The sequence below is a fragment of the Rhinatrema bivittatum genome, chromosome 11 (genome assembly GCF_901001135.1).
Source record: "Rhinatrema bivittatum chromosome 11, aRhiBiv1.1, whole genome shotgun sequence".
Lineage (NCBI taxonomy): Eukaryota > Metazoa > Chordata > Amphibia > Gymnophiona > Rhinatrematidae > Rhinatrema > Rhinatrema bivittatum.
In genome coordinates, this window is record NC_042625.1 from 82,308,747 (window position 1) to 82,329,002 (window position 20,256).

Here is a 20,256-nt window from a genome sequence, read left to right on the forward strand (position 1 = left end):
GGAGACAAGAGCCATTGGGCACAATGGTGGAAGGAAGAATAAGCAGGCAACCTTGTCCCCATGGAGACAAAGCGTAGGCTGGGCAGTAGTGAGTGAGATCTACTGGCTCTATACTGGCTGTCTGCCTCTTGATAGTGGCCAGCCAACCAGCTGTAGAAGAGAGAAGAGCAAAACACCTGAGGAGCAGAGGGCCTCCTAAACCAGCTAAGCCAGACCAGGCCAGGGTAGTGCTGGAGCTGTGTGAGAAAGGCTTCTATCAGGAAGTGGAGGAAAGGACTGCGGATCATAAGAGGAGCTGGACGGAAGAAGGGAAGCAGTGCCTCTCTCCTTTTCACCTGCTAGTGGGCTCAGGGTTCATGTAGAGGACCAAAGTAGTATGACTTTCCCCACTTCCTGTAGCTGGTTCACCAGACCCAATACAGAGATACAAAAGAAGTATCTTGGCAGGTCCTCTCTCATCCTAAGTAAGTTAGCATAGGGCTATGTATTAGAAAATCCATAAGAAGTTATATGTATAGCTAATGAACCCTATAAATGCTCCACTTTTTGTGTTGGCATAAAGAGAATACGAGGTAAATTTGAATACAATGCTATACAGTGCCTTGTAAAAAAAAAAAAAAAAAAGTCTTCACACCCTTATACATTTTTCATATTCTAAAATCAAAATGCAGTAAAGTAGCAGTTTGTCTCACTGATCTACAAAACATACTATATACTTTCAGCGTGAAAGAACAATTATTCCAAAAATTGTTATTCCAAAAATTATTCCAAAAAAAAAGAATAAAAAAACAAGAAGTCTTGATCACACAAGCCTTCACCCTTTCCCACAGCAAACTCAATTTAACTCCAGTTCAAAAAAATAGCCTTAGCAAGGCTTATAATAAGTTAAACAGAGCTCACCTGTATCCATTCACAGTAGCTGAGCTATTCTGAATACTCCAGCATGAAGAGTCAAGCTGTTTCTGTTGTATGACGTGAATTTGAAGCAAAGGTCAAAACATGCAGAACAAGGGGCTGCCAAAAGAACTCCGTGATAACGTTATTCAAAGGTTTGACTATCCCTTGAGGCACTGTCAGGTCTATTGTTGTAAAGTGGAAACAGTTTAGCACCATTAAGACACTGCCACAATCCCAACTCAGAAATCATGGTGTTAAGAAAGCTGCTATGGAAGGTCACAGTGAGGCCGAAGATTATTTTAAAACAGGTACAGAGATCTCTGGCTGAGACCGTGGGGAAATACGGACTCTCCAGCAATTACAAGATTACGCCACAAACATGGCCTGTAGTAGGGGAGGGCTGCAAGAAGGAAGATGCTGCTGAAGAAAAATCCTATGTGCTGCCACAGTGTTTGCAAAGAAACTCAGAGGACACTGCACACATGTGGAAGACCCTTATGTGGTTTAATGAGACCAAAGTGAAACATTTTGGTCTCAATGCTAAGCAATGTGCGACATAAAACAAACACAACTCATCCCTGTAGTAAAGCATGGTGGCTGTAGTATTACCTGCAGCAGCACCTGGGACAGGGAGACTTGTCAAGATCGAGTGAAAGATGAATATTACAGACAGATCACAGAGGCAAACCTGCTTCTCTCTGCTATACACCTAAGAATGGGGAGAAGATTCACCTTCCAGCAGGACAATGATCCTCAGCACAAAGCAAAAGCAACAATGGAGTGGCTTAGCAAAAAGAAGGTGAATGTCCTTGAGTGGCCCAGTCAAAGCCCAGACCTAAATCCAAAGGAAAATCTCTGGCAAGACTTGAAGACTACTGTCCACAGACCATCCCCAGCCAACCTGAAAGAGCTTGGGCTCTTCTGCCAAGAAGACTGAGCAAAAACTGCACCATCCTGCTACGTAAAGTTAGTAGCCATTTATCCTAAACCACTCAGGGCCATGTTATTGCTGCAAAAGTGGCTTCCACCAAGTATTGAGTCACGAGGTGAGAAGACATGCTTTTTTTTTTTTTTTTAACTACTTTTGGAATGTTTTTATAATTGTTCTTTCACAATAAAAGTGTAGAGTATATAATGTCAATCAATGAGTGGAGCAGTGGGCTATGAACCAGGAGACCAGGGTTCGAGTCCTGCTGTCGCTCCTTGTGACTTTGGGCAAGTCACTTTACCCTCCATTGCCTCAGGTACAAACTTGGGCCTGAATTTTCTAATATCGCAGTGGTTTGTGAATCCCGCGGTGACAGGGGGCGGGCCTGCAAAAGCAGGCAGCGATTGTACCATCACGGTGTTATCGCTGCCGGCTTTTGCACCCAATAGTGCCTCCTCTTCCGGTCCCAATGCCGCCCCGACTCCGCCCCTATCTAGCTATTGCATGCGAAAAGGGACTTTTCGCGTGCGATAGGGATAGAAAATGAACCCCCCCCCCCCCTTAGATTGTAAGCGCTCTGGGGATAGAGAAATACCTACAGTACCTGAATGTAATTCACTTTGAAGCGCTGAAAAAAGTGCGAAAAGCAGAATATAAATCTAAAATAAATAAAAAATAAATAAATGAAAAACTCCTACTTTAATGCATTTTGATGGGTACTTTTAGATTGCAGAATGCAAAAAATGTTGAAGGGCTTGAGGACTTTAACAAGACACTGTATATCAGCTGAGACGTTTCAACTTTTCAAACCCATGATAAAATAACCAGGACCCTCCTTCTGGTGCAGGAGGTAAAGGGGAAGCCCCTCTACCAGGAGGAAGAACGCCTAGACCCAGAAGGGACCAGGCTATCTGAATATGGGCACAGGGAGGGCCAGATCTATATGGTACTATTCTGCTGCACAGCCAGTATTCATCTGAATACTTTTGGAAGTTTATATGGCAGTAAATCTCTGTAAGTATGGTTGCAAATGTAATTCATGTGCTATGTATGTTTGCTCTGCATGGCTCCTGTGTACATCACATGCACCTCAGACTGGCAGAGGTTTCTCTCAATACTGATTATCCCTCTGTGTTGAATGCATACAGATCTGTCTTACTGGTACGGTGCATATATACACCTGTTCATCACTGTAAGACGTGCTTTCTTTTTCCCTCTTTCCTATGTATTCAGATTCCATTAGTAACACCATTATTTTTTTTTAATATTTTGAATCCTACCTTTTTCTGGTACAGCGTCTTTAGTTGGCTCACTTCCACCATCTGTCTGTTTCTCTCGTTCTCAAGAGCCATTTTGTTTAAATTGTACATTGTAGTTTGTTAGGCAGGGTATAAGGAAGCGTTGAAGTATTTGTTTTCTTAATTTGTTTCTGGTTTTTTTTGGCAATCCTGGAGGAGGAAAAGGACCTCCTTTTCTGCTCCCCCCTTCAAGGCACTCCCCTCAGCCGCCAGCTAACCCTATTCATGATTCCTATATAAAACTCCCTCCAAGAAAATTTAAATTTAAATTTTTATTTTTTCTCTGTATATATATATATATATATATATATATTTTATTTTTACTTCTTATCTGTCATGTTGATTCCTGTACAACATGACATGTTGTGATGTGCATACAGAACAGATATGAAGAGTGACTTGAAAATCGGATGTGGTGCTGAAAAGGGATGTCAGTAAAATATGTTTGGAATGTATCTGACCAAGAAAGGACTGCATGTAGTAGCTGTAGCTAGTGTACAGTTTGTGTGGATCATGCATACAACAGTGGAGATAAGTAGGACCATGGATTTGTGCTATATGCCTTAGTAGATAAGACAGAGTTGCATGCATATTACAAGTGCCCTATATTAAAGTGTATTCTTTCCTAAGCAGTCTACTTTTACAAGTAATGCTTGACTTGGCCACATACAGTATTCACAGTGATTTTTTTTTTTATCAGCAAATCCATGCTCCTGCTATCTTCCTGATCTGGCAGCTATGATTTAATGCTTAAAAAAAAAAAACCCCAAAACCCAGGATCATGCATCTGGGCTGCAAAACCCTAAAGGAACAGTACAGTGTAGGGGATGAAACAAGAGCAGGATCTGGGGGTGATCATACATGATGATCTCAATCAGGCCAATACAGTAAACACACGCTAAAAAAAAGAAAAAGGCACGTCCATTTCGGCACCCGTTCTCAGAATGCGTGCGATTAAGCGTCCCTAGCACCTCCTTGGCCCAGGAGAGGTGGATGTGAGCAGGTTTGGAAAATGGATACTCAATTTTAAGGGCATCCGTTTTCCTAACCTGACTTGCCGGCAAATTTTTTTTTTTACCTTTTGGTTCCTCCAACTTAATATCGCGACAACATTAAGTTGGGCAGTGTAATATGTGCGGATCAGTTGCACATTTTTTTTCAGTATCCTGGGAAAATGATTAATAGCCTCATCAACATGCAACTGTATAAAGGGTAGTGGACGTGCATCAAAAACATGCATCCAACAGCAGGCTAAGCAGTGTGCTCAGCTGAGCGCACTTCACAGTATTGGCCAGATTGTGGCCAAACAGGTGGATAAAGCAACACCAAGAGCCAGAAAGATGATGGACCACACATAGAGAGGAATGGTCAGCAGAAAAAAGGAAATGATATTGCCCTATACAAGTCCCTAGTGAGACTTCACTTGGAATACTGTGTCCAATTCTGGAGACTGTACCTTCAAAAGGATATAAACTGGATGAAGTCGGTCCAGAAGATGGCTAATAAAATGGTCAGTGGTTTTCCTTGAAAAGCATATAGGGACAGACAAAGATCTAAACATGTATAACCTAGAGGAAAGGCAGGATAGGCAAGAAGGGACAGAAATGTAAATATTTCAAAGGTATCAATGCACAGGAGGCAGACATCTTCAACGGAAAGAAGGCTCTGGAATGAAGGGTTATGGGGATGAGGGTGAAAAGGAGTAGTAGACTCAGGTGTAATCTAAGGAAATCACTTCTTTACAGAAAGGGTGGATGTATGCACAGAACAGCTGCCCAAGGGAGCTGATGGAGTCAAGGAAAGGATATGAATTCAAAAAAGCATGGGACAAGCACAGGGAACCTAAGGGAATAGTATGGATTGTAGAAATGAGCAGTCTGTATGGGTGGGCAGATTAAATAAAAACATGATGGCAGAAAAAGATCATACGGCCTATGTTTCCCTCCTTCTATAGATTGATTTCCTCTTTTTGCTAGCCTGTAAAGCAGGAGTGCTCAAACTGGTCCTACAGTCCCCACCCCTAGCCAGTCGGGTATTCAGGATATCCCTAATGAATATGCATGAGATTTGCATGCACTACCTCCTGTGTATGCAAATATTTCTCATGCATATTCAACAGGGATATCCTGAAAACCTGACTGGCTGGGAGGGTGGGGGCCCCCATAGGACTGGTTTGAGTACCTCTGCTCTAAAGTATCCTATTTGTACTTAGGCTTGTAAACTGAACCTGTGACTCGTGTGTTTATGGAATCAGAACAGCACATCCAGAGGCATGCTAGCCCTTGACTTCAAGGACACATTAAGTGTCACTGTACATGCACTCTTCCATAGGAATAGATACAAAGACCAAGCTGTTATCCTCTACATCAAGTCCAACTTTCTTCTGATTGCTTAGCAGCCCTCTCTGAAGAAGACGAAATACACTGTGACTTGTAGCCAATTATGCAGCAACAAAAACATTCCTTCCAGCTTGAGGCTAGAGAAAATATATTTGGGTTTAAGGGCACCAACAAGTGATTACAACGTATGTATTTAGGAAAATCAATCTTGTGGGCAAGTCTACTGGTGGAGGGAAGAGGATTAATGGATCTATGGTGGCCCTGTCCCCTGTATGGCTTGAGAATCTTCATTCAAGTTATCCTGGATCTTTTTTTTTTTTTTTCAGTCAAACTTATTTTTAAGTTAGGGTTATTCTGATTTTTATAACTATTTGCTATCATGAGGACACTTATTTTAAATGACTCAGTTTAAGAAAGTCAAACAAGCTAGGCAGCCTGTGGGTAACCTCTAAGTTGTTAAACTCAGTTAGAAACTGGTTGAATGATAGCAAACTAGATACATAGAAATGACGGCAGAAAAGGACCAAATGGTCCATCCGGTCTGCCCAGTAAGCTTATGGTAGTTTCTGCTGTGCAGGTTACCCCATGCTTATCTTTTCCCAGACCATAAAAGTCAGGGCCCTCGGTTGATGTTTGAATCCAACTCCCCGTTACCCCTGTGCTTATCAGTTTCCCACACTAGCCCTCGTTAATTTCTGTTGAATCCAATTCCCTGTTATACCTTGCCATTGAAGCAGAGAGCAATGTTTGAGTTGCATTAAAGTATCAATCATATTGGTTAAGGGTAGTAACCGCTGCATCGGCAAATTACCCCCATACTTGTTTCCCCAGACTATAAAAGTCGGGATCCTCGGTTGGTGAACGAATCCAAATCCCCTTTTCCCCCTACCATTGAAGCAGAGAGCAATGATGGAGTTGCATCAACAGTATCAAGGCTTACTAGTAAGGATAAACGAACATTATGGTGGTGGGTCATCAGGTGGCTACATAGTTTTGAAGAAATATTTCAGAGTGACAGTTTCTACCTTAAAAAGCTTGCTGGGTAGACTGGATCGACCATTTGGTCCTTTTCTGCCATCATTACTATAATACTATGTTTTATATATATCTTCTGACAAGAAGAAAAAAGGAATGGCAGACAGTTGATTACAATTGTTCTATCACCACCTAGTGGTACATAAACTTCCTCAAAGTTCTACAGCTTAGGAGAAGCGCCTTCTGACCAGCCAAAAACTCATCTGTGTGACATATCTTTGGAGAAAGAGAAGTTTCATGGAGGCCCAAAAACTGGAACTTTTCATCTCAAAACATGATGATAATATTTATGATTAAAGGAATTCCAAAGAGTTTGCAACCAACTGAACGAGGGACTTGCTCAAGTCACACAGTAAATACCAGGTAGGGTGTCTAGGCTCACAGCTCTGTATCCACACTACATAACCAATTTGGATCTTCTTTTAACACAAAATTGTACCTTGGTGTTACTGCCACAGTTTACACTAGGCATATGCATTTGTTGCTCCTTTTGTTTTGGCGCTAGTGTATTTCTGACGAATGGATAGTGTGTGCATATGTATTTGGGGTGTACATATGCACACATTATTCATTTCTGTGTACACACTATCCTTTCATCAGATACATGTGTACTGCCAAAACAAATCAAATGAATGGACAACAAATGCACATGCCTAGTTTACACTACTTTGCAGTTACTGAAAATCTCATTTAATTTTTCAAAAAGCTCAATAGCTTTCCATAATCTAACAACATATAAAAATAACAGAACTTACCAGGAGCAATCTAAGTTTTCCGTTTGAAGCTGTTGAGTGAGATATGTCGTACACAGAATAAATGCTGTGTTGTCATGTCCCTCAGATTCCAGATTACAGATGATGTCTAGTACTTCCTTGCAGTCAACTTTTGAGATCTATTAAATTAAAATGATATAATTCCCTCAGAGAAAAAACTACATTTGGCGTAACCAGGTTTTATATTTTTCAATTAGCATGAAAAGTACATGTAACAAGAGGAATTTCTCTTACCTGTTAATTCCCCTTCTGTTAGTCTCTTGGAAGTCTGCGTCATGTAGGGTGCAACACCACCTATTGGCTTGGCTGCCCAACACCAGCATTTTTAGGAAGCATTCACTTGATGCTTACTTCCCCCTAGGATTATTTCTGCTGCTCTTCCTCCTCTAAAGAAGCAGTACATGATGTGGGCAGAAGGGGGTTATGTATGGAAATACAACAAACAGGAGCAAGATCTTGGGGTAATCATGTCTCACTATCTATCAGATCTTTCAGTCTTATGCAGATGTAAGCCAAACAGATGTTTACTATCAAATGTACCTTAAGGAAAGTCACTGTTTTAGTCGGGGGGTTCCTCAGATATGAACCCTATATACTATCATCATCAACACTGCAACAGAGTCAGAGGACGTGTCCATTAGGAACTAGACCACCATTACCATCAGAGTCTCAGCAGATCTTGACCTGTACCCATCTTTCCTTTTCATCAGGTTCTCTCTTTCCAGGTACTGAGCCTATTTCAAGATAATTCTGGGTCTTGTAACCTGTGATATGACTCCATTACACTCAAAGGGCCAGATTTTAAAAGCCCTGCGTGCGTAAATCTGGCTGGATTTACGTGCACAGGGGGGTTATGCGCACCGAGCCTATTTTGCATAGGCCCGGCGACGCGTATGTCCCGGGGCTTTGAAAAAGGGGCGGGACTGAGGCCTCCAGCACAGCGGCTGGCCAGTGGCAGGCGTAACTTGGCGCCAGGCCAAGGGGAGGGCGTAGCTTTTAATATCTGCCCCAAATTGTTTTTAGAGTCATTTCCATGATCTGCCCATTCTAGCCTTCAAGGATACCAGCCCTTTTAGCACGTTCTCTTTCTTCTTCTTGAACAGCTCACAAATACACTTTAGAATGACCCCATTGAAGTCCAAATCAGCCCGTTCCTTCTCTATAATCAGTATTAGAGATGTGAATTGGAACCATCGGGAAATTTTTTTCCCACGGTCCAATCTTTTTCTTTTTTAATCGGCTGTGCCCGAGCCGATAAAAAAAACCCCACCCCGACCCTTTAAATCTGATTCTTTAGCATCCCCCACCCTCCTGACCCCCCAAAAACTTTCTTAAAGTACCTGGAGGTCCAGCGGGGGTCCCGGGAGCGATTTCCTGCTCTTGGGCTGTCGGCTGCCAGTAAACAAAATGGCACTGATAGCCCCTGTCACATGGTAAGGGCAAAGGACAATCTGTGCCATTGGCCGGCCCCTGTCACATGGTAGGAGCAATGGATGGCCCGTGCCATTTTTAAAGATGGCGCCGGGCCATCTTTAAAAATGGCCTGGCACCGGGCCAAGGGGAGGATTTCCTATTGAGTTCGGGGGCCCCCTGAATTCTGACGAGTTTGAAAGTATCGTCCGATATTTTCAATCTTGAGAAAAACGATTCACATCCCTAATTAGTATTCCTTTGACTCCCTACTGTCTCTTCTGCTCTTATCCACGCCTTACTCCCTGAATTTCCACTTTCATAGACTAGACCTAATGATTCCATACTACAACCCACGCAAGGACAATCCCAGTCTTTTTGCTCTAGATTTCTTCTCTGTGAAGAAACAAACCAGGAAATCTTGTAACAAAATCAGATGTTGGCTGTTATACCATTAACTAGTGCAGATTATCCTGGTAAATGGATACATGCTTTCTCTTGCCTCTGGAGGATCCTTTTCCTCAGAAAGTAATCCAGGCCAACCCAACCAGCTACTGCCCAAGGTCCTCAAGTATTCCCATTCAGTCCTGCAATTATGTGAAGCATGAGAATGAAAGTGCATATACCCCCCCCCCCCCTTTCAAGCTCCAGTGCAATCTCCTCTGTCAGAAAGACTCAGTTTGTATTCACTGCTGCTCTTTAGTCATGCTTCACTACAACTGTACTGTGGGAACCACTCAACCAGTCATGTGCAAAACAGATGCTTGCAGCAAGAGGATCCTGCTTCTGCATGTCAGCAGACCATCGCGAAGACTAAGGGAAGGAGACATCATAGGAACTCTTCCAATAAAGGTGCTGGACAGCAGAGCCAGTAGACAGTATTGTACTTTATAGGGTCCAGACTGGCAGAGACATAGCAAAACCATGTTTGTATATTTCAAAAATCTAGACTCTATTTCTGAAAACTGGGGCAACTATACATTTTCTTTCTGTGAACTTTTTCTGCATTTTTGTTTATTTTTGTAAAAAAAAAAAAAAAAACCCACCAAAATTGTTTTTATAAAATAGCAGCGATTGGTAAGTATATGCCTTGGAATGTAGTAATACTTCTAGTGAAGACAAAACACTATTGAGCCATTAAATTATTTTTGATATTTCTATTTAATGTAGGTAAGAATTATTTATATAGAAAATAAACAGTACTTCTCTACAGAATGTACAAATACATTTGGATGCAACATTCTAAAAATTAGAAAAAAAAAATTCTGGATACACACGAAAGCATTTTTAAAAATCTCATTCACACAGTCTCCCTTGATTGAATCTTGGTTTACTTCTATTTGGCACAGTGACAAAAAAACATATGATGTAGAAGTTCGGGCAACCCAGATTTAAAAAGGGTTTGCCGTCAAGGCTTGCTGATGCATTTTATCTAAATATATTTCAATAAGCTCACAGTAGAGTTGATAAAAATATTTTATAAAGGTTTTTTGGTGAAGGCTTTTCTTATATTTTGGAGTTTCCTGTTTTTTGGATTAGTGTTCCTTCTGTTTGGTACATCTAAGGAATAGATACATTTACACAATAACATGTGCTAAAAGAAATATCCTGATTATATCGTATGGCAAGGCTTTTTGGATTTTAATCAATGGAGATAGCAAGGGGGAAAAAAAAAACCAAAAAAACAGCTTATGGCCTTGCTTCTTTCAGTTTTTACATTAAAAAAAAAATTTAGAGACATTCCTCCCCATATTTTATCCCTTAAAATATTCCTTCACGCCTATGCAACATAAGGCTGTTGACTTCTTATATTCTGTAGGGATGTGCATTTGTTTCTTCTGTTTCAGCAGGCAACTCTCCAACTTTATACTACATGTGAAAAAACTGATATGCGTATAATGCATTATTGAAAATGCACAATATCCATTTTTCACGCTCACTTGCCAAAACGGAACAAATGCACATCCCTAATATTCTGTCATAATGCATTTATGTTCGACAGCTTCCAATTAAAAAAAATAAATTAAACAATATCAACATGATATTCTCTCTGTTCTTGTTGTTTATTAACTGATATTTCAATAAAAAGTCTAATATAAAGAAAATGACTTTATTGTATCAAGCCAGAATTAATTATACTTGTAGATGAACCAGAATCGGCACAGGTGCCATAATCCTCCACAATCCCCATGGTGCCAAGTCATGTGTTTTAAGTGGACCAAAGCAACATCTCTACCACTGGCATGGAGCTCAGATTAGAGGACACAGCTAACACATTTGGTGCATAAGACCTTGCATTGTCAATTTGGGCTATGAAAATTATTCTACTGGGACAGGCATATGTCATGAGAATTGAGATTTGTGCACATTGGATTAAACCTGAAAAGACTGGAGGGCAGAACCCAATTGTTTAGACCGGTGGGGCAAAGACCCCAGACTTCATCTCTGTACTGTGTTCCTCCCTGTTTTCATGGTTTGTTGGTTGTAGAATATACTGTCCTGATTTGCTCTCGGGATAGCGTCTCCAAACAGGTTTGTTTCACACTTACTATGGCAGTAATGAACCTCACTTGTAAGCCAGAATACTGAGAGCATCCCTTTCTGCTGCAGATCTCACCTCGCTCTACTCCTGACACTTTTATACTCACAGATCGACTGGATTCCCATCAGGTATGCTAGCCTGCCTTTTTAGCTATCCTCTTTTTATTACTATTCAAACAACTACTTTCAGCATGGTACCCATGCATTTTTCATCTTCCTATCTTCACAAATTTTATTTAGAGAGAGTGAGCTCCTCCACAAAGTTTTCTTAGAGGCCTTGTTATTTCCATTCATGTTGTACCATGTCCATACAACTCAAAAGCATAAATTATCTACCAACAAGAAATCAGCATAAGATCTTATATACACTACCAGAAGTCTCCTCTAAAGTGTTACTGCTGTGTACATTTACTAAGGAATCTTTTGTTTCCCCCTGTCTAGTACTTCCTCTCAATTGCCATTCATGCAGAAACCTAAAAATCTAATTTCTTAGCGCTTTCAGGTTTTACAGGAAGATCCCTCAGCAGTCACCATGACAATAACCCTTTCTGTGAACACTGGTAACAAGAGAAAATTACAACTATTTAAAAATATATATACAACAGAAAGGGGGGAAAAAAAAAGTATGAGAAAATGCAAATAACATGAGATATAGAATCTATTGGAAGCAAATACTAAGACACCCCAAGAAAGAGGGGAAGAGAATTAAAAAACAGGTAAGTTTATAGTCTGACAGGCCGATGCAGAAAGGTGTGTTCAGCTGAACACACCTTTCTGCCTGCACATGAACCCGCATTTTCTGTACACAAAGGTTACTGCCGACGCAGCAAGCAGTTCTGCACGCAGAAAATGTGCGTTCCTAAATGGGAGTGCTGCTTAACGCCCTCGCATGCAAATCCCAGGCAAATGAAGGCATTAAGCAGTACATCCCAATGCAGAGAGATTGTTTGGTCAGCACACCTTTCTTAGTGCTGGAAACTTAGACCTGGGGTCAGAGCTGGAGTTAATTTCCAACGCTACCTCAACTGGTACAAAAATAAAGTGATAAAAGTCCAGAACATTATTTGATTAAGTGGCAGCAGCCACTGTCACTTACTCAAATAAGTACAAACTTACTGGCTCTGTCTGGCAGGCCTTGTCTTTTGATTTTTACATCCTTCCTAATGAGATATCTATGAATATTAGAGCAGTACTAGCAAGAAAATTGAAACCTGAAACTATTAAAATAAAATATGCTAAAAAGCCACTTCATTTCTCAATTTAATAGAAGTGGGTTTTTTTTTACCATTGAATGTTTCATATAAAAAAAATAAATGAATAAATACAATGCACTGTTACTATAAGCAGCAGCAGAGCTAAAGAGATTTTTTTTTTTTCAGAAATGAAACATGGCAACTTCAGCACAGAAGCATTAAAAGGAAAAAAACAACAGGAAATAAAGTGTAATAAAATAAAACACACCAATACATGTGGGTTGTAACACATTTTGAGCGCTTTCTGAAATAAAAGCAGAATATAAATCTAACAAGTTTAAAAAATATATATTTAACATCTTTGGTTATTTTATGTTTGATAGGGAAATGCATTTGCCAGGAAATATACCCAGATAAGTTAGAGTTAGCCGGATATGTGGTATCCAGCTAACTTTAGACCTGCCCTATGGTACGTCTAGAGGTAACTCCGCTCCTCCCCAGAAATGCCCCCGACTTATCCGGCTAGAATATAGCCAGATATGCCTTTTAAAGATGCAGCTAAGCCATTTAAAAGGAAAACGTTCCCGTTATCTATCTAAACGGCTTTTGAATATCTACCCCCAAGAAGTTCTTCCCACTTGGCTAATCTCAATATTATGATGTGAACTAATATGGAAGGCCGTGCTGCAGAATCTTATCAGAACGCCATCAAATCTGAATGTTTTATGTAAAATATAAATACAGTACCAATGAAAAATGATGCAATGGTTTTTTCTAAATGGGTGACAACATAAGAAAAGACATAAAACTTTTACTCAAAAATCAAAGTGCTAAATCATAAGACATATGATACTGTATGACAAAAAAGAAAACAAGACATAGGAATAACCCACAAGGAAAAAAAACCAAAAGGGTTGAAAACTGGCAAATCTATCTTGAGAGATCGAGATGGTGCAGGAGCTCTAGAGCAGAGCTTTCCAAACCAGTCCTGAGGATGCTGCAGCCGGTTGGGTATTTAGGATATCCCCAAGGACTAGAGACAGTATATGCAAATTTATCTTATCTACCTGAAAACCCGACCAGCTATGAAGGTCCCCAGGACAAGTCTACAGGGTAATAGCAAACATTATTCAGTTGTACATTCATTAGTATCTGCCTTTTTATTCATTTCACTTTTAGTTGGATTCTGAAGAGTTAAAAGTGTTATCCTACCAAGACAGGATACTGTACTGCAGACTCCTCAGAATCCCATTCATACATTGCAATGATTCATGTAAAGTAATCCTACAAAACTGAAGAGGTGACTCAGGAAGCTTTAATTCCAAAATGTATAACATTGCATTTTCTGAGAGCAGGGAAAACAGAAAGCAGATCTAGGAATAAGCCCTAAATGGAAGCAATAGGGCCAAGAAATGGAGAAATTGATTCTTGGAGGAATCTAGATAATACTGCTGCTTTAAAAGACAGTGGTAGTCAAGCACTAACCTCTTTAATTGCTTCTTCATTAGGCAGCATGGTGCACAAGCAAGTGATGTACGACTGGCGAAAGGAGGATGCATTTGAAATTTCTGAAGACTCAGCACACAGTTTTGCCAGAGTAGCTGCCTGTGATATGCAGTTTGACTTCATCAAATGCTTTATTCGCAACTGCAGAAAGGAAGGGCCTTCTTGTGTAATCAGCGTATTAACTAAAGAAGATTTAGAAATTTTAAGAGTAAGCATTTTACAACTGAGGAGGTGAAGAGCAAACATATAAACATTAAAAATTAAAATCCAAGTACTATATTGCTTACCACAAATAATGAACAAAAATCTTGTGCATTTGAGTTTAATTATGGAGTGGAGGAACAGTTCAATTGTTAGAGCAGCAGGCGGTGAACCAAGGAAGCCAGAGTTCAAATCCTGTTGACAAGCCTTGTGACCTTGATGAAGTTACATCACCCTCCAATGCCTCAGAGGTACAAACTAAGGAGGTCATTCTCTAACGCTAGCTGGGGGCGGAGTCGGCCCCGGAAGAGAAGGAGTCAGGGCAGCACCGGGGCCGACGCTGCGGACACATCGCTGGCGGCGAAAGGTAAGATTCCTTATCGCTGCCAGTTTCGCGGAGGTGCGATCGCTGCCGGCTATCGCAGGCCCGCCCCCCGCTTCGCCTCCCCGCCCGGGGACAGGGAAATACCTTCAGTACCTGAACGTAATCCGCTCTGAAGTGTCACGAACGTCAGAAAAGTCAAGTTTGCTTACCGTAAAACGGTGTTTTCCATAGATAGCAGGCTGAATTAGCCATGCTGAGTGGGGTGACATCATCAGGCAGCACAAGGTGTAGCAGTCTTTCAAAGCTTGTAGAGCTTTTAGCTCTGCTGGGCATGTGTGGCTCTTCCCACGTGAATCAGTGTTCCAGAAATCTCAGTCCATATCAAAGCAAAGGATTTTGGTTTTAATGAATATACTATCCAGGAGGAGGGCGGGAACACATGGCTAATTCATAATGTCTATGGAGCGCACCATTTACAATAAGCAAGCTTGCTTTTTCTCCGTCAATAAGCAGGCTGAATTAGCCATGCTGAGTGGCGAGACCCAAGCTGAGAAGAGCCGCTAAAAGGTTTTCAGGTTTTTTGTTCCCTTCAACCCGAACTCCTCAGTGGACAGCATTCTATTTTGGTGCTAACTGTGGCAATACTGCTTGTCCAGCTGCACTGTCTGTGTTGCCAGTTCATCCAGACAGTAGTGCGAGATGAAGGCGTAAGCAGATGTCTTCAATGGGCAAGTTATGCAAGCGTGCTATGGAGATCACTGCTGTGCTTTTACCGGTTGAGTCAGGGAAAGCGACTTTGAAGCACAATAGTACTGTATGCAAGATATAATCCAGTTTGACAGTTCTCTTCATTACTGGCATTCTCAGTCTATTTGAATAGTAGATAATGAATAGTTGAGAGGAACGTTTATGTCCTTGTGTTCTGCACTTGTAATAGACCAAGGCTTTTTGCAATCCAGGGTATGGAGCGGTTTTTCCTGTTCTTGCTTGTGTGATTTTTGGAATAAAGTTGGAAGAGTGATGGCTTGATTTATGGGGAAAGCTGATAATACTTTCAGCAGGAATTTTGGGTGCATGTGTAGGACTATCAAGTCATGGTAAAATTGTAAATATGGAGGGAAATGAACTAATTCTTGCAGCTCACTTACTCTCCATGCGGACATGACCGCTACCAAAATGACCACTTTTCATGTCAGTAACTTGAGGTCAGTTGTATCTAGAGGCTCGAATGGAGTTTCTGTAAGTGTTGTAAGTACCACATTAATGTCCCAGGATATGGATGGCTTCCATGTGGGGGGACAAAAATGCAGGAGGCCCTTCATAAATCGGGAGATTAGCAGATGTACAGAGATCAGGGAGCCATTCTCTTGTTGCTGATAAGCCGTTATGGCGTTAACGTGCACCCAAATCGAAGAGGTTGCCAGACCTGCCTTGGAAAGATGATGGAGATACAATAGCAACTGACAAGGCTCACATGTGAGGGATTTAATGGAATGCTCCTTGCACCATTTGGTATAGGTCCAGGATGGAGCAAAGACCCCCAGATTTCTTGGGGTTGAGGAAGTATTTAGAATAACAACCCTGATGTATTAGGAGTAGTTTTTCCAGGATGGCATTCTGCTTTAGTAACCTTTCCACTTCTTGGGCCAGGATGGCAAGGTGTGACTGATTGAGTGGAAGAAGAGTCAAGCGAGGAAACTGAGGACAGTTGACAAAGTTTCGATTTTATTTTTGTTTTAATTTGCAATATTAGTTTTTATTACATTTTACAATGTGTCATTTAATTTGAAGTCAGTACTTTATTTGATTTTATATTTTTATTGTCTGTCTTTTTACTAAGTTAATTTTATTATGTATGTATTTTATGTTCATCGCTCAGGCCTTCATTGTGTTGAGTGATTAAAAAATTCAATAAATGTAAATGTTTAGGTGGTAACCATTCTGTACTATTGTCAAAACCCACTAGTCTGTTGTGATCATGGCCAGTCCCTGAAGAAGTGATGGATCCTGTCCTCTACTGGTATTTTCTGCTGTGGCGGTATTTGGTTGCCGGCTGGGGTTGGGAGATTTGCTGATGCCGGTCTCTTTGTCACCCCCGACCTTGTGAAGGTCAAGACTGCTGTCGACGTTGTTGGTTACGGGTCTGGCAGTAGGGTTAATACGGCCTCTAGAACCTTCTTGGGAAGTATGCACATTTGTACTGGGAGTAGAAGCATCTTGACATGCTCTGCTGGCCCTCCCCTGTGGACAAAGATTGGACCATGACATTTTGCTCTTTTACCTGAAACACCATCTCTCTCAGCTTCTCGCTGAAGAGATGGGCTCCCAAACATGGGAGGTTCGCCATCTTTTCATGGACATCTTCTCTGATGTCGCTCGCTCTCAGCCACACCATGCGCCTTGCTGCCATAGAAGCCGCCGATGTTTTTATTGCAATGTCGAAGCCTTCGTAGAATTACCTTAGATGGCAGCAAAGCCCTTCCTCCAAATCATGGAGTGGCTGTTGTGTCATTTGCTGTCCTTCCTTCGATCTGATATAGGGTTTCAAGCCTTGTACGCATTTATACATTTATTGTACCATATAAAACTGACGTTGCTGGACTCGAAGTGAGCACTACTCTCTGAAACACCTTTTTACCAAAGTTGTCCAATAGCTTATGGTCTTTTCCCGATGCACACTGGATTGGCTTCTGGTCTTTTTTGCCTTCCTCATTGCAGATTCCACTACCAAGGAATTGTGGGGCAGTTGGGCTACACCGTATCCCGGTGCCTTCTTCAGACAGAATTTGAGATCTATTTTGCATGCAACGGCTGCCCCCCAAAAGGAGGACTTCCCATGACTTCATGCGCATGTTATTGAGTCCCGCATGAGAAGGAAGTGAAGATGGCGCCACTAGAATGTCTAAAATCTTGAAGATTCCCATAACTTTTACTTGGGGACTGAGATTCTTCTTTTCCTCCACCTTGAGGGAGATGCCCATTTTTTCGACAAATCAGGAATAAGTTAAGTCCTCTGGTGGAAAGGAATAATCTGGTGGTTCATCCAGCAGATCAGATGGTATTCCAGTAGACCTTCTGGGGGACTCCCTTGGGAAAGGAAGTATGGGACTTTCTGATCTCAGTGAGTGTGCTGGAGTAGGTTCTCTGGAGGGGACAAACAATGGTGGGAGCTCTTCGCTGTTGTCCTCCAAAGGAGGTGCTAGTGGCGGCACTACTATCTCCGTGGTGACTGGTAGAATAGGGTACGCTGGAGGGAAACAAGGTTGCTTCACTAATGGGAATAATGATGAACAAAAAAAAACTTCACGATATCGGTAATCTATTCTACCGCTTGCTGTGATCTGCAACCTGGGGAGCGTAGTGATGTAGGTACTAATGCCTGTTCCTGCTCTGCGAAAAATGTATAGCCCAGTGGTAGTAATGAAGAAATGGGTTCTGGTGTCTGTAGTAAAGTGAACTGCCATCTCATATGAGGAGTAGATCCTTTGGGGTAATCTAGGAGGTAAACTGCCACGCCTAAGATGTCATAGGCTGGACAGTCTGGAGGAAATGATGTTGGCATTGACCGTCCTTCCATATGCAAGTGTGAAGCACCGTCCTCCCTCCTAGGGGTCACATGTCCAAAATACATCTGATGTCCACTAGCCCAGAGGACTTTGATGGAGTTTTTGACCTGTGTATCTTCTGTTGAGGAACCGGTGAGTCATGGCTCGTTGCGACTTGACAACAAGGCTCTTGCATCAGCTGAATCACCTTGCTTCAGTTAGTCGAAGCAACTTCGCTGGAAGGTCTAGGGGCACCATGCTCCTTGGTTTATGGCCTCTCATGCTCTTTTCTCCTTTTGTCTTGTGGAGCAGAGTTATCCAGAGCTGGTTTCTTGGTGGAGGAGGCCTTTTTTATGATCCTTTGAGTCTTGAGTTTTTTGACGAGTCCCCTGCACCATGGGCATCGTGCTGTACGTTGTTCAAGGTACACCATACGCAGTGGAGCGTCTTAAGGCATCGGAGCATTTGCGCCTTGGGTGGGTGCGATGTGTCGATGGTGTCGACTGTTTCTTCTTGAACGCTACAGTGCCGTGTGCATTAGGCTGTGCCGTAAGAGATTTCAATGGTACTTTTGGTGCGTGTGTTGACTCTGGAGGCCAGTTGGCACTCAATTCTTTTGGGAGAGGAGTGTGAGGACCTCCTACTGCACTGCCGATCTCTGATGATGAACTGCCTGATGTTGAGACAGAGGAGACTCCTGCGGGCAACAGCGGTGTGCCTTCTGTCCAGAGACACTTTTTTTCTGCCTGCTGCCTCTGAGCCCTGGGGGACATTCTGCCGCAGTCACAGCAATTTGCCTGATCATGATCAGAGACCAGGCACAGGTAGCAAGAATTGTGGCCGTTGGTTATGGACATTATACGGCCATACGAGCAGTACTTAAATCTGGAGTTCTTTCATTGAGCCATCGTAGCACTGAAAAGTGCTGTTTGGGTTTGCCAATATGAGTAAAAGTAAGGAGAAAAAAAAAAAAAAACCTGCAAGAGACAGGTTCTAGCCATCCATGCTATGGGCGGACAAAACAAGACTCCTCAGAGACTTCTGGAATACTGATTCGTGCAGGAAGAGCTGCACATGCCCAGTAGAGCTAAAAAGCTCTACAAGCTTTGAGACATACCTCTGCCTCGTGCCACCTGATGACCTCACCCAACTCAGCATGGCTAATTCAGCCTGCTTGTCAATGGAAAATATAAATTAAAAAAAAAAAAAAAAACAACCCAGAGTACTGACCAACATATTTTACTGCTTTTACAATTTTTGAATGAAGTACACCTGTTTTCCTAAAAGAATCAAAACAGGTGAAATTCAAAAACACAGTTCTGGTACAGCAGAAATGTTATCAAACTACTAAAAATTTTACAAGACTTAGTTAACTTTATTGCATTCTAATTCTGAAATACCCTGAACTTAAATGTACTCTAGAACATTGAATTAAACATTTAAATTGTCTTCCTCTTCATCCCTTTCAACCTGAATCACATACAGCACACATCATTATTTTTTTATTTATTTGTATTTTTCTATACCGGCATTCACGGAGTTCGTATCATGTCGGTTAAAAGTCCTTACTAAAACATGAAATGACGCTCTTTTGCCCAAAAGCAAGGCCAATGCTTTATCATGACCTTCTGACACTACTGCCGACTAGCACAGCTGATCATGTTTTATTCCTTAGCATCCTTCAAGTCTTGGATTTCCTAACTCTGTCCTCTTTTGATTAAGAACATAAGAAGTGCCATGCTGAGTGAGACCAATGGTCCATCAAACTCAGGATCCCATCTCCAACACTAGTCTGGTTCACTATTATCCTGGAGATCCCTGCATTCTTTGTTGCTTACTCCCAAGGATAGCAATGGTTTTCTATGGTCTACATGGCTAATAACTGTTTATGGACTTTTCTTCTAGGAACTGGTTCAAACCCCTTTTAAATCCGGCTACACTAGATGCCTCTGGCAACAAATTCCACAACTTGATTGTGTATAGAGTTAAAAACATCTTTCCAATTTGTTTTAAATCCACTACTTGCTAGTTTCATGGAGTGTCCCCTAATCTTAGTACTATTTGAAAGGTAAATAAACTATTTACCTATGCCTCACCACTCAAGATTTTATAAGTCTGTAGCACATCAAAACGCTGATAACTTTCAAATCAATCTACCACTGGCCTATCCTCATCTATCCAGTCCTTTATTTCAGTATTCCTCTCTGCTATCTCTTTATGGACATTCAACTGCCATCAAGACTGAGTTCCTTGCATTACTTCTTT

General features: G+C 41.6%; 1 protein-coding gene across 1 annotated transcript in view; it reads right to left on the reverse strand.

Annotated features, from left to right (window-relative positions):
• Window positions 1-20,256, reverse strand: part of RLF (rearranged L-myc fusion) — a 66,462-nt gene that overhangs the window by 10,591 nt on the left and 35,615 nt on the right. The window contains exons 5-6 of the mRNA XM_029619231.1: window positions 13,900-14,102; window positions 7,253-7,389 (exon numbers count right to left, since the gene is read on the reverse strand). Coding sequence (XP_029475091.1) covers window positions 7,253-7,389; window positions 13,900-14,102 — 340 coding nt within the window. The remainder of the gene's footprint in view (window positions 1-7,252; window positions 7,390-13,899; window positions 14,103-20,256) is intronic.